The sequence below is a fragment of the Sturnira hondurensis genome, unplaced genomic scaffold (genome assembly GCF_014824575.4).
Source record: "Sturnira hondurensis isolate 20B ecotype Veracruz unplaced genomic scaffold, ASM1482457v3 Scaffold0001872, whole genome shotgun sequence".
NCBI classification, from domain to species: domain Eukaryota; kingdom Metazoa; phylum Chordata; class Mammalia; order Chiroptera; family Phyllostomidae; genus Sturnira; species Sturnira hondurensis.
In genome coordinates, this window is record NW_028074503.1 from 23,234,637 (window position 1) to 23,249,733 (window position 15,097).

Consider the following 15,097-nt stretch of genomic DNA (forward strand, 5'->3'; position numbering starts at 1 on the left):
GATAGGGACACCCAAGGGCAGCTACCTCCTGTTTTGGCCATTTTGGGCAGACGGGAGGTCAGGATGCAGGTAGAGCCCAGGACTCCAAGGCCCATCGAGGGCCAGGCGTTGTGGACAGCTCCCTCTGCCCGGGCTGGAGCTGGGTCTCAGTCCAGACCGCCAGCTTGAGAGGGGGCCTCTGCTTCCTCCCATTGTCTCCACCGGGCACACCCAGTGTGTTCCTGCAGTGACCTGAGGCCGGGCCGGGAGAGACGGAGGGAAGAGGCCAGCCTGAGCTGGGTCGGGGTGGGAAAGGGGAAGTGAGGGGAAGATGTGGTGTTTTTCCTTGTTTGTGTTTTGTATTAAAGAAAGCAAATAATGTCCTTTGAGAAAACCATTAAACAAAGCACATCCTAAAGCCACAGAGGCCCATTGTGGCTGCATGGAGCCCGGAATTCATTCATGCCTTTTCGGCTGCATTGTTGGAGGCAAGATAGGGTGGGAGCAAGACACCGTTATTGAAATACACTTCGAAATGTGTCATTGCCTCCCTGGACTCAACAGCAGTCTAGGCCAAGTGCCTATAACACCAGGGTCCCTGTGTCCCCCTGAACCCATCACCTTCTCAGTGCCCCTCTGGGGAGCTCCCCTCAAGTGCCAGTCCTGGCACAGCCAGAGCAGCCATTGTCCACCCCCCACAGCCCCCCAGAGTCAGCAGAGCCTTCCAACGTGGAGCCCGAATGGGAGGCTCCTCATGCCCTCACCATAGAGGGGCTGGGCTGCAGCCCCACAGAGCTGCCCATCTCCCATTCACTGTACGAGCTCTCAGGCCTCAGTCTCCCTGTCTGTAGGGTGGGTGTGACCCAATGACCACGCCCAAAGCACTGGGCCCAGTCACTTCCTCTCTTACCCTGGGCTTGCTCAGGGTCCCGTGGACTGCGAGTCAGCCTGCTCCCAGGTCTCCCAGATACTTCAGACCCCAGCCCCTGGCTGTCCGTAGTGGATTGGTGGTGTTCTCCCCACGTCCCCCCAGAGCACACGTTTCTGCTGCGGAGAGGGAGGCGGCAGGAGCAGAGCTGCCCGGCCTCTGCAAATAGTCCTGCCTGAGCCTGGCATCGCTGGGGCCAGCCCCGTGTTATAAGCAGGGCATCTCTCAGGGTCGTGAAATAACTGTAAGTGTTGTCCTGATGACAGTACATGCAAGACTGTCCTTAGGGTTCCCCCAGTTTAAAGTTTCAAAAGGGATTTAGCTCTTAGCGTGTTTGCCCGTACTGCTCCCCAGGAGCATAGGGGATGAGGCTCTTGGGCAAAATGACACAGGGGTCCTGGACGTGGATGAGGAGACCTGGGTTCTAGCCCATTCCCCGTGTATGAGGCTCAGGCTTGGCAAGGGGCTGAGTCTTCTCAGTCCTCCCAGCAGCTTGGGGAGGAAGATGTTGACATTCCTGTTGTGTCAGGGAGCTCGATGCTGGAGCAGTTGCTTCTCAGTCGCACAGCCAGTGAATCCAGGACGTGGTCCCAGCTCTGGTGCAAACTCTGCAAGACCTCGCAGCGCTCACTCACCTCCCTGGACCTGGGCATTCACATCTGTCATTTGAATGACTGGTGTGACAAACCCTAAGGTCCCCTTTGGGTCCCTACCACTTTGATTCTGGAACTCCAGCATCGTTGCCTGGTGGGAAATTCTTCCACTCTTGGGTAGTTTCCATTTCTCAGTCTGGCGTCGGTGGTCAGAGTCTAGCTCTTCCAGATGCCGCGTTTCTGTTTGCCATAGATGTCATTAGCAGTCCTTTGGCCCCAGAAGTTCTTACACTCTCTCAGAAGTTGCTAACGATGCCCCCTCCTCCCCCACACCCCAGGGCTACCACCCGATGCCCCACGAAGTGGAGATTGCGCACACAAAGAAGTTGTTCCGGAGGAGAAGAAATGACCGAAGGTAGGAGAGACCGCGTCTCGAGCGTTGGGTTTTATTTTCCTTTGGTGGCCATCTGTAGCTCCATCCCTCCTGGCCTGTGCTTTGCTTTTCCTGATCACTAGCCGATACCTGTGAGATCAGCACGTGGGGCTGGTAATTGGTTGGGCAGTGACCACTGTGCCTCTCTTGGTTGACCCCCGGGATGGTGCTTTCAGGAGTCCAGGGCAGGTCTTGAAGGTCAGGGGTAGAAATGCTCTTTCTCCTGATCTTGCAGCAACAGCAGCAGTCCAGGGGGCTAGGGCCCAGCCAACGAGTGTTTTGAGACATGGCCTCTGGGAGGCTCCCAAGATCACAATGCCAAGGGCATCTGTCTTTCCTCCAGCCCAGTTCCCAAGAGTTGTCCCCGGCCCATGCTCAGCTCTGCTGTGACAGGGGACACACAGCTTAGCACCGGCACATGCTCTCAGATGCCTGGAGAGCATTAAGCTGAAGCAGAAACCAGGATCTCCCTGGAGTTCAGGGCCCTGGGTGATAGATAACAAGGGGCCAGGAAAAGCGCCTTGCGGCAGCCCTGGGCAAAAAGAAGCAGCTGGGCTTGGGCATCCTGGGAGGGCGTGCCTTTGTTTCCCTAAGGGCTTTCTGGCATGGAAGGGGCTCCCAGGTTTATTGCAAATGAAAAACCTCGGGTGCAGAATGTTTGCAGTGTGCGGCCCTTTGTGCAAAAGGAGGTGTTGGAGTATTTTTTTTTGCTCTAACATACATAAATGATTTCTGAATGGAAATATTTTTTAAAAGGATGGAGAAAAGGTGGGAAGAAGGAAGGAAGGAGGGAAGGAAGGAAGGAAGGCTGAGGAATTAAAACAAGGTGTTCCTCTAAAGGGAATTTCTTCTTAGATAAACATGATGGTTTGTGGCTTTACCCTTAATGAACAGAGAATGTTCTTGGAGAGCCAAGAAACAGCCCAGCCGACACCTCTGCTCAGAAAACTGGAAGTGCCTGTTTTTATGCAGCTCCTGGAGATCAGAGCTGTGGCTCACCAAGGTCCCTGATCCTTCCCTGCACACGTGGGCCCTGAATGTGGGGTGTTGGGTGGTGGCCAACCAGCTTGGGGTGGGTGGAGGACTGGGCACTCGGATGCCTCATCGTCAGCCGGTGTGTCTAGCAGGTCTGAAACAGGAACCATGAATGCACAGGGAGCTGGAAGGGGGCAGTCCTGGCTTAGCAATCAGAACCACTGGGCCCCTTTATGGGGCATGAAAAGGGGGAACTGAGCTGGGAGAGCTGGAGAAGCCCTGCCCCTGGTTACTGCACGATGTATGCTACTTTTTTCGTATGCATAGCAGCTTCACAGAAGCTAATTCCTGGTTTCTGGGTTCCTGGCAGGAGGAAGATGTAGGGCGCACCCCCTAGAGGGGGAATGGGGCTCACTGGGCCATGGGGAGGTATCAGGATGTACAGGGGCTTGGTGTCCCTCCTCCCTTCCCCGTGGGCCCCAGAGTGCATGTCTGGAGGTGTGGGGAGGCCCCAAGCTTCCGAATGAGAGGTCATCCTCTGACCTGCTTGCCTGGACTCAGCATCCAGGTCCCCACCTCCGCTCTTGGGCCTGGTCTCCTGGCTCAGCAGGAGTCCCCTGGAGAGTGGCAGGTCTCCAGAAAGCAGCAGCGTGACCCAGGAGTGTAGGAAGAGGAGTGTGACACGCAGGCACTGGGAAGCTGCCCTTCCGCTGGGCTGCTCTCGGGCTAACGAAATGCCCCTGTTAGGTCAGCACACCTCGCAAAGGATGTGGACCTGGGACAGAGTCCAAAGTCAGGCAATAAAGATGATTAAAGAGATGGAAAGTATGTTCTGTGAGGAGAGGCTAATGGACAGGGCCAGGGACTAGGCGGTTGTAGGGGAGGGACTTCACGCCGGGAAACCCGTGAGAGATCCATGCAGAGAGCCGAGGGGCAGCTGCCTCCGTGCTCACAGGGCCCCAAACCTGGGGCAGTCGGCTGAAATGGAAGGGGAGCATGCCCGGTTGGACTGAAGACAGACTCAAAGAGCAAAAGTCTCAACCATCAGAGGTCAGATTCTGCACTTCAGGGCAACAGACGCACACGGAACATGTGTGTGCGGGCCAGGCGCTCCACTTCCGTTCACAGTCTGGAGTACGGCACAGTCCATCACCCAGCCGCCTTGGAGTCTCAGGCATGGCACTTTTCAGAAGAAGAGCAAGCAGCCAGACAGCTGAAGGACCCCGTTATATGGAGGCAGGACGTCAACCCCAGAGCCTCCAGCGTCCCTCTTGTGAGAGTGTGTGGTTCTAACATTTGAGGGACAGCTGCAGAATATTATCAGGCCAACCTTAACCCTTGCAGCTGATGATCCCTTGCATCACAGTGGCCTTGCTAAGCCCCAGACCTTTGCATTTGACCTTGGTAGCTAACACTTTTGTGTAGCAGGTTAACTTTCCTAGTATGTGGGGCTTAAACCACATCAAGAAGCTTGCATTCCCTAGATGGCAGAGGAAGAGGTGACCAGAATCAGGTTTGGTGGCCAAAGGGCTCGGCCAGCCTGTGTCATGCCTCTGACCTCTCCCTGTGTTGTGGAGGAGAGCAGGTGCTGTCTCCCCATTTAACAGATGGAGTGACAGAGGCCAGGGATGTTAGCTAAGAAGTGGCAGGGCCACTCTTGCCTCTACTGACTCCAGATCTCTTTCCCTTTCAACTCTCCAACCACAAGTGGACATTTGACCCAGAGAAGGCCAAGAGCAGGCAGCTGGTAGGTAGCTAGTTGGGGTGTGTCTGTGGCTCTCCTTGGAATGTCTGCCTGGGACTGTGGCCTTCAATCTCCCTGCAGAATAACTGGATCTGTGTCCTGTAGCGGCAGACTCCCCACAGCGTGGGGAGGTCGCTAAACCTGAGACCCTGTGTTACTCCATGGCCAGGGGCTCGTCCTCCTGCAGGTCTGCCTTCTCTCTCAGTGCAGGGCGGGCTCTCAAGGTGTTTGGGGCTGCCCTCACTGCCTTCTCTTCCAGTTAAAGTCTGCGGCACATACTGTGGAATTAGACACTGAGTGTGAACTCTGCCTCCTCCACTCTGATCTGGGCAAATTACTGCAGACCCTGAAAACTCAATTCCTTCTTCTGTGAAATGGGTCTAGCAATTGGGAGGCTTAAATGAGCTAATCCCTGCAAAGTACCTGGAGGCGGTCTCAGCACCAGCTCAGTCCTCCAATCAGAGGGGTTCGAGGCCCTGGGGAAACACTGAAAGGGGAGAGTGGATTGAAGATGTCTGCAGCCAGGGGTGGGCTGTCACCTTGTGTCCCCAAGTGGGCAGGGTGTGCTTGTGACTCCAGGGAGCTCTGCCTGATATCCCCTCCAGGGCGCCCAGAATCGCTGATCCTTCTCCTGGATCAACTCGGAAAGCCCTGCCCACACTGGCAGGGCTAGTGGGGAAGGAGGGCCCCTCCGGAGCAGCCCTCTGCACGCGGTGCCCGCATCCCATGGGCTGCTGCGAGGGCTCTGGGGTTAACACTGGGTTGTGCGCGTCTTTTCTTTCTGCGCCAGAAAAAGGTTAAGCTCTTATAAACAGTGAAAAGTTGTTCTTTTCTTAAAACTTGGACAACTGGTAACTAGTTGTCTATTTGAGGAAATTAGTCAATGACATTTGCTGATTTCGGACCAAACTGTGCACTTCACCATGTGAGTGTACTAAAGGGGGATTTCATGCATTCCTCAAAGAGCTTCTTCGGCTTGGCAACTCACTGGCTGGAAGGGGGGCCGCTAAGGTCTGCCTCCCACCTCCAGCCCCCTTCCCTCAGGATGCAGGGCAGAGGTGCAGGCTCTGAATAGGGCTGAGTCCCGGCCGCACAGCTCACCCACTGCCTGTGTTGACCTTGAGTGAGTGCTCGCCTCTGGGTGGGGGTTTTCTGTGTGCCTGCCCCCCTGTGGCATTGGACGAGATGAGCAAACTAAGACAATGAATGAGGGTCTGTCAGAATCTGTTCCTGGGAAGCTGACTCTGGGAGGCAGATTAATGGCATTGGCGGGAAGGGGAAGAGGAGGGGAAGGGCAGGATCGGGCACCGGGAAAGGTGGAGCTGCAGTGTGGTCTGGGTGGGAAGTTCTGACTCTATGGGCAGTTCTGAAGTTGGGGTGACTCTTTAGGGTGAAGGGCCAGGTCTTTATAGCCCCATGTCCATGGGTCATTGTGTGGGGTCATTGTATAGCCCAGGGGTAGAGTGTGACCTTGGCCTGGCAGCTCCCTTAGCCCAGGGCGGTTTCCCTAGGAGCAGGTGGCCCCAAGAACTCCAGAGAAGTGCCACCCAGTACCTGGGTCTCCAGGTGGTGCTGTAGGGCCACATGCTGGATGCTTTGGGGGCAGCAGGTTCCCCAGCAGCTGCGACTGACTGTGACTGTGACTGTGACTTGGTGCCTCCTTAATTGTAGAACCAAATAAGAACCTCCTCCCTCGTTCCCTTCCTTGTCAGCATGCGCCCAAACCCTCCTTGGGTGCCAGACTCTTTCTCTGGGGACAAAATTAGTGTCAGCCTTGTCAGCCTTCAGATTTGATTTGCAAGCTCTCTGTGACATCATCTAGGTCATGGATAAAAACAAACAGGGTATCGGCCCTCTAAGTACAAAAATATAGTTTCAGAATTGTCATGAACCCTTATTAAGCCCACTCCCTGACACCCCTGGCAGCTCTCCCCCATGCTGTGGTGGTCGTCACTGCCTGCAGGAGACCCTACATTTCACTCTGGGAGCCCCCTCCTCCTCCTCCTCTTTTCATCTGGGCGTGGGGGCCAGTGGGGCACTGGGGGTGCCTCCTCAAATGCCATCTCTGAGGCGATCGCCCTTCCCTTCAGCGCCTCAGATCACTTCTCCAGCCGGGAGTCCTTCATCCTGTCACGGTGACCGAGTCCTGGATCTTTCCCCCCAGGAACCAAGCAGTGACTTACCAAGTTCCGAGTTCTGGGTGTCTGTCAGTCCTTGCGCATGAGTTGTTCCTGTGGCCCGTTGGAAGGACAGTCAATACTCATTATTCATGGATTCCATATTTGCAAATTTGCTTACCCTCTAGAATTTATTTATAACCCCAAATCTACTCCCCGTGCTCTTGTGGCCGTTCACGGGCCTGCCCAGAATGGGGAGATACCCGTGTCACCCAGTCCCCACATCCCTAGCTGAGGCTGAACAAGGAGATGGTCTGCCTTCTGGCTGCAGTTCTCACTCTGCACACAGGGGTCCTTGCAGTGATCTATGTGGCGCCGTGGTCTTTGCATCCATGTGCTCTTTGTCGGTAAATTTGTTGTGGAAATGACACTCGAGTGCAGTGCTGAGTGTCGTCGAGTGCTTCTGAGCGCCAGGAGGCTGCGATGTGCCCTACGGAGAAGATGCGTATGTGAGATTCGCTTCGTTTGGGCGTGCGTTACAGTGCTGTTGGCCTTGAGTTCAATGTTGCTACAACGGATCGACAACATATATTAAATAAGGTGGCTTTAAACAGAAACACACACAAAACAGGCTGTATATTGATCAGTTGGAGAAAATGTGGTGAGCAGAGTCTCCCAGGAACCTACCCTGTATGTCCCCTGGGACCTGTGGTTCAGTGGCTGCTGATTCACTGTTTTCGGGAGTCTGTAGAACACTCCTACTGTGAGTAACTAGGGCTGACTGTGCTTGCTCTTTAAAACAGGGAGAGAGATGCTGAAGCTGAAGGAGCAGGTTGTGAGCTAGGGGATTTCAGGCCTGAGTAATTATCTTGTCTGTGTGGTGGTGGCAGAAATGCGGGGGAAGGGAAGAGGAAGCAGGAGACCTGGCTCTGCCTGTTGTCCCCTAGCTTGGGGTTTCACTGAGGGGACTTCTGCTCCACTGGCCCCATCCTGGTATGGCACCACCCCTGAAGCTGACCAGACCGCTCAGCCCTGCCCGCGCAGCCCTGCGGTGGCCATCATTGTCAGCCTGTCATCGGGAGCCCAGGGGACAGTGAGACAGATCCATGCTCCCATTGCCCACGGTTTGCCTTTCTATCCCAGCAAGGAAATTGCCCTCATTAAGTCCCTGCTAAAGATAGATAAGAAAATGGGACAGGCAAACCCCCACCTGGCAGGCAGCCCTGTCAGATTCTAAGCAAAATGAGTCAGAGAGGAATTATTTTTAGGCTCCTTCTCCTCCCCCCCCCACACCCACCCCCAGTGGGCCGTCTTGGAAAGAAGAGCAGCTCGTTTTTCCTGAAGCCGGATGTCCAGGCCATACACTGCCCGGAGAAGACCCCAGCCTGTGTGCAAACCTAGCCTGCGGCTCACCTGGGAGCCCCTTCCTGCCCCTCCTTCCTGCTTCAGGTGCAGGACCCGCTCTCAGCATCCCACTTGGTGGGGAAGCAAACGAGGTCCCGGCATCTCTCTCCCAGGGAAGAACCAGCAGGTCCCTTGCCCAGGACCCATGTCCAAATGGGGGTCATCTTGACCAGTTCGGCAGGGTACCCAGGTCAGGCCCGCCCCCCTGCAGTGGGCTTCTCCTAGCCTGTGCCCACTGCTAGGAAGTGGAGCGCTGCTCGCCTTTTCTCCCTCTTCCCCTTTCTCCAGCTGCTAGAATCCATTCAGGTCCCAAAGACCTTAGATGGCAAAGGAGGACAACCGGGGGACAGGGACGCTGCCTGGGGAAGAGGCAAGAGACCCAGGCCCATTAGCCAGGAGAGCAAGAGGGGTGCCACCCCCTGGCTCAGGGCCTAGGACCCCAGGAATGAGCCACCCAGGTTGGTCTAATTCTTCCTCCCTAAGTGCTTAGTCAGGTCTCCTGAAGTGTTGGGTGTTCAGAGGTTGGCCCACAAGTGCTAACCCCCAGTGCTTCCGCCCTGGCTGGAGCGGATGGAAACGGGTGAGCGGCACTGCTCTCCCTGGGGCCAGGGTGTATGGTGCGCAGCCCAGGGACTGGCTCCTTCCTCCCAGCCAGCAGATCTTGAGAAAATAAGGACTCTTGCCAAGCCCATTCTTCTTATTGTCCCCAAGGAGTTAGATGTGCAGCCTGCAGGGAGGCCAGGAGGTGACAAGTGATGGCAGGTGCGCAAGAAGTCCCAGCCTCGTGCACAGCTCTCAGTGTAGAGACACGAGTCCCTTCTTCTCCCTGAGGTTTGCCCCTGGGACCCCGGTGCCCTGGGCAGGGCGCAGGGCCAGAGAGAGCACTGGACTGCAGTTGTGAGTCTAGGCTTTCACCCTTGTGCTATGGTCCAGGGTGACCCCCTTACACTCTCAGAGCCCGCGGTTCTCTCACGTATAAAACAGGACTCCCAATTCCAGCTCTCACATGTATTAGGGGGAGTGCAGGGTTATGGAGGAAAAAACAAAACTGCTTCCCAGGAATATTCCATTTCTTAACTGTGGACTGGGGAAGACAGATGAAGGACAGGCCAGAGGCCAATGGGGCTTTCACTGCATATAACCAGTGCCCGTGTGTCCTCAGCCCAGCCCATGCACCTTCTCCAGAAAGTTCTAGAAAGCTGGGCCATGTCTGCTACTCCTGTATATATCTTTTGGGACCACATCTGGTCTAGTCTGCACCCTGGGTGCCCCACCTATACTGCCAGCGTCCTGCCTGACTGAGATGGGACGCTGCCTTCCTCAGAGAATGGGCCGTGNCTTTCACTGCATATAACCAGTGCCCGTGTGTCCTCAGCCCAGCCATGCACCTTCTCCAGAAAGTTCTAGAAAGCTGGGCCATGTCTGCTACTCCTGTATATATCTTTTGGGACCACATCTGGTCTAGTCTGCACCCTGGGTGCCCCACCTATACTGCCAGCGTCCTGCCTGACTGAGATGGGACGCTGCCTTCCTCAGAGAATGGGCCGTGCCTCCCATTACTTCCAGGGCCAGTCCTCTGGGCCAGCCCAGCCCACCTCCATCCCACCCCAGAGTCACTCAGCGATTTAACAAGCACTGGCCCTTTGTGCAAGACACGCTGGACCTTTACCAGTGTCAGCTCACAGGGTCTTTCTGACAGCCCTGGCAGGGAGATCTGCTTTATTCCCGATGCGCAGATGAGGACACTAACTCACACGCAGAAGCGAAGTAACTTGCCTGCAGTTGCAGAGCTGGGAAGTAGCTGGGCCTGGGTCTGGCTTCACCCAGAGCCCATGCCCCCACCCAGTTTCCTGCTGGAAAACTTCTCTCAGTCCCCTACTCACGGGGCAGGCGTGGCCTCCCTTCTCTGCGTCCCTCCTTGCCCTCTGCACTCACCCCCTGGCTACATCGTGTGCTGGAGCGAAGAAGGCAGGGCAGGGCCGCTGTTCGCAGATGGACGGACAGGAGGGCGAGCGCACCATTCAAAGGAGGGAACACACTGTGAGATTTCACACAAGGCCCGCCCGACAGGATTGCCCACCCTTTGCTTTCTGCACCCCTGCAGCAGGTCGGTTGTGCCTGGAGATCCCTGGTCTGGGTGAGTCACTCGGGGACACACTTCGGCCATTCCTGCAGCAGCCCAGAGATCTCCCAGGTGCGTGGTGGCCGACCCCACCAGAGGAAGGATGGCGTGAGTTCCAGAACAGTGAGCCGCTCTCGGGGGAGGGCAGTCTGGCTGAGGGAGCTTCCTCCAGCTGCCAGCTCTGCACCCTCGGCCCTGTCCCAAGAGGATGGGCCCGGAACGGAGGCTGCTCGCCACCGCCCAAGGCTCCCCAGCAGGGACAGGAGCGCAGGCTTTAAAAATACCCAGGAGCCTTCCTGCCTGAGTCAGCATTTACCCTGAACTCTGAGTTATTTCTGAGTCTTCCAGTAATTTAAGTTTAGCTATTTCTTCCAATGCCTGTGTTTTGGGGAAGCCAAGGTGGCCTCTATTATGGTTTGGAGTATTTTGGGAGGCCCTGGTTTCCAGAAGTGATGCAGGGGCCCAATTAGGCAAGACGGCAGCAAACAGAATTAAAATTACTCAAGGAGTCAGGCCCTCGGGTTCCCGGGGACAATGCCTGTGCTTGCCACCCATGGGGAAATTAAGACCAAGGTGTCCCCTGCATGCCCAGTGGTCTTCTCTCAGGTGGCAGTTTATGTCACTGTCTTCAGCTGTCTGAGCACCTGAGGGCTTCTTAGTGCCCTTCAAAATGCAGAATGGATGGAGCTCCCAGTTCTTTCCAAGTAGGCCCGGACAGACAGAGGGACAAACAACCCAAGCACCAGCAGTGGGCAGGCTCACACAGGTAGACACTCAGACTTCCCAACTACTCTTGGGAGCTTAAAACATGTAGTCACCTGCATGTTAGTATTGCGGAGGTCAGGGAGGAATCATTAGACAGTGTGCAGCCTTTCGAATAGACCCTCAGAGTCCCCTCCCAACGCCAGCCGTGCCTGACCTCATCCCCCTTCCCCGACAGGCCTGCCCAACCTGCCTTCTTCCCACCTCCCTCCTGTCCTTGCTCACTGCGCTTCCAGACCCCTGCCTCTCAGTTCCTTGAACAGGCCAGGCTCACTCCCGGTGGCAGGTGGCTGGCTCCTTCCTCACCTGACTCTTACCTTGGGACTCCTCTCACAGGTTCCGCCCGCCCCACCCTTCACTGTTCAAGCTCTTTTCAGCCTTCCCTTGATCTTCCCTGCCTTCCCCACAATCGCTGGGGTGTGTCAGGCCTGGCACAGCCTGAGAGAGCCCTCCCCACCACGCTCTCGTACCCTGGCTCACCTGGAACAGGTGTAGCAGCTGAGGGATTTGGGGATGGGCGGGAGGCCCAAGAGTGGGCAGGACACTCTTGTGTGGTAGGGCAGGCCGCTGGGCCCTGAGTCACCCCTTCAGGTGACCGGAGGAGCCCAGAACAAAAGCAGTGGCCAGAGCAGCGCTGTCTACGGTGCAGGCCTCCCTCGGGCATATGGCTGCCCTGAGTCATCTTCAGCGGGAGGAGCCCACTGACAAAGAACTCAGTTTAAGGCTTCCCAACTGTCAGGACTGACCCCGAACTCAAAAAGACATGGGTGCACTGAAAACAAAGAGAAACATTTTTAAGGAGAAAACACTACAGGGGGCTGTGTGCCTGTCTGGCCTGGCGGCCGAGTGGCCACAGCAAACACACCTCCCTCACTGGCTGGGCGTGCCAGGGAGCAGATGGCCTGGCCTGGCCACCTGAGCAGGAAACCCGGAGCCATTGAACCGAGAGCTATAGCCCAGCTCGGAGAGGCTGGGCAGGGACAGGGCCAGGACAGGCAGAGAGCGGGATTCTGACTTTGCCCTCACGTTCTGAGAGGCTGCAGAGGCCGGGTCAGGAGTAGGCCAGGGAGGATGATCATCTGGATCGCTCCAGGCGGGGGCCCTGCCGGCTGGCTCCCTCCCACGGCCCCACCCCAGCTGCAGTTTCAGTCCCACTGCCCTCAGGGCACAGGAGAGTCTTGGGCACCCTTTTCTAGCTAAAGCTCAATTATATATATTAAGATTTTATTTATTTTTAGAGAGAGAGGAAAGGAGGGAGAAAGAGAGGGAGAGAAACATTGATCGGTTGCCTCTCATACACGCCCTGACCAAGGACCAGACCCGCAACCCAGGCACATGCCCTGACTGGGCATCGAACCAGCACCTTTCACTTTGCCGTAAGAAACCCAACCAACTGAGCCACACCTGCCAGGGCTCCGGTGTATTTTTACCTCGGTGTTCACTCTGCACACAGTGGCGGGGAGCCACCACTGCCTCCTCGCCCACCTCACCTCTCACCACTCTCAGGCAGTGCCGTGTGCACCCAGATTTACTGCTCTTGCATCCATCTCACGAGCTGAGGCGTCAGAGATCAATCCGGGGAGCCCAGGGCAGGCCCAGTGCTGTTCCACTGGTGCCTTCGGTGATGACCTCGAGTTAGGAGAGCACCCAGTGGTGCCAGTCTCCGGCACACTGGGAAGCCAGTGCATGTCGGGGGTGGAGGGGAGGGTGGGTGGGTTGTAGTTTTTGAAGACAGGATTTTTAACTCCTAGAAACCTAAAACCATCCCACTGTAGGCAAACATCATTTCTGCTCTTACCTGCATTTTCTGAAAGTCACATTGCATGAGGCACCGCAGGACCCTGGTTCCAAGCCAGACGTGACGGCGGCCCCTTGAGTGTGCCGACTCATGTAGGTTTGGGTTGGGTCTCCTGCCTGGACGTGGAGCCTCACAGGTGTGACTTCGCCTCTCTGAGGCGTGTTTCACCTCTATGAGCAAGGACATCTGCCTTCTAAGAATGTAACGATGCTCTGGAAGCAGGTAAAATGCTGAGGGCAGCACAAACATGAGGACTTGTCACCTGTATTCTTGTTTGTAGTATATACACATGCCTGTGTTTGTGTTTTGTCTGTGTCTGTGTCTGTGTGTGTGTGGCTGCTCTAGGGACCATCTGGGATCATTTCCAATGTTAGTTTGCTGGAAATGGAGCTCAGCCTGCATGTGTGTACTGGTTATCTATGCTGTGTAACAAATTACTTCAAAACTCCAAGCTTAAAACAACAAACGTGTATCATCTCACACAGTTTCTGAGGGTCAGGAATCCAGGAGCAGCTTGACTGGGTGGCTCTGACTTGGGTCTCTCCTGAGAAAGTGTTTATGCTGTTGGCCAGGCCTCTGGTCCTCTGCAGGCCCGGTTGGGGTTGGAACATCTGCTTCCAAGCTCGCTCACGAAGTTGTTGGCAGGTGTGAGTTCCTTGCTAGTTGTTGGTCACCAGGTAGACCTCTTTGTAAGGCTGCTTATGACACAGCAGCCAGCTTCTCCCAGAGTATGATCCGAGCGAGGCAGAAGGCAGGCAGGCCGAGAGACACCCACATAGAAGATGCAGTATTTTTTATGACCTAATCTTGGAAATGCCATTCTCTCACTCTGGCCATATTCTGTTGGTACACAGACTGCCCTGGTACAGTGTGGGAGGGGATTGCACAAGGACGTGGATCCCAGGAGGCCAGAGTCACTAGGGTCATCTTAGAGGCTAGCTCTCATTGCCCACCCTCTTGCCCCCAAGATGCACATCCCTCCTACATGCAAAATATGCTCACCCTTCCTCATGTCTCATAAGATTACAGCATCAGCTCAAAGTCTGAATATTGCCATCTATGCACGTTTAGGTATGAATAAGGCTCGCTGGGTGCCAGTCCTTACGTACAGCTCCTGAACTAGAGCTCCTTCTCGGTCTCTGGGCCTGCACCCCCTGCCCACATACCAACGTACAGTGTGGGACAAGCATAGGGTGACTGTCATGGACACCTCTGTTCAAGAAGGAGGGGAGCAAGCATGCAGAAGTCGTCTGTCCATAGCAGTTCTGGAATCTAGCCGAGCAGATGTTGGAGTTTCCCAGGTTAAAGCTGAGCCCTGCTCCCACCCGGGAGTTACTCTGCATGGCTCTCGACTCTGCTGTCTACCCTCGGGGTCTTGAGAGAGTGTGCATCCCTGTCCTTGGCCCCGTGAATGGCCTGGGCCCTTGGTTCTGCTTCCAAGCCATTCTTCCTTTTCTATGAAAGGTGGCGTGTGTGCGCGGCTGAGTCGTCTTCCTAGCTAGTTCCCTGCTGGTGGAATTTTGGAGGTCTAACAGCATATTTTCACTGTGTACAGTCTCTGCCCCTTCCAGCCCAGGTTGTCAGTGTTTCTGCTGATGTGATTCTTTGACAAAGTATAGGCTCTTCTGTGAATTCTGTGTGGGTCTACTTCACTGAATAAAGGCCCAGCCCCAAGGCTCTTGAAGATCATCCCTTCTCCACTTCGGGTTTCACTAAAGAACAATGCTCTTAAGATTCTTTGAAGCTCTGTGGTTTGATTGAAAAGATCTGAAAGTCACACAATTAAAATCTTAGAGCTTTTTGTCCGACTGAACAGTCCTCTGAGGCACCACCTTTGATCTTTCAAAGGATTGAAATCTTAACGAAAGCGCCCTCAGCCTCATCTGTGGACTGTGCTTCCCTGAGGGTGCCTGGGGTTGGTCTTTGCTCAGAGGCCATTTCCTAATGGTCGCATCATTCGCCATTTGGAGAGTCTGAGAATCTTCAGAATGAGGAAGTCCTGGCTCCTTTTCTTGTAGCCGTCTTTTTTTTTTTTCTTAGTTTTTACCATACTAAGCAGCACCTTCAGCCCTCTGGCCAGAAATCTCTTAGCGAGATCCTCCAAGTTGTTAAGCACATTTGCCACTTTTCACATAACTGCAGGAGATACTGGAACGTTCTGCTACCACATAATGAGACTCCCCTCCCCTCCGCTTCCCAAACACATACAATATTGCTCACTCCCCTTAAAGCAGCTCCTCAC

The 15,097-nt window shown here is 55.2% G+C and overlaps 1 protein-coding gene across 2 annotated transcripts in view; it reads left to right on the forward strand.

The window, feature by feature from the left end:
* CTIF (cap binding complex dependent translation initiation factor) overlaps positions 1 to 15,097 on the forward strand; it is a 249,813-nt gene that overhangs the window by 122,248 nt on the left and 112,468 nt on the right. For both annotated transcript variants that reach the window (XM_037034004.1, XM_037034011.1), the window contains exon 7: positions 1,839 to 1,915. In XM_037034004.1, coding sequence (XP_036889899.1) covers positions 1,839 to 1,915 — 77 coding nt within the window. The remainder of the gene's footprint in view (positions 1 to 1,838; positions 1,916 to 15,097) is intronic.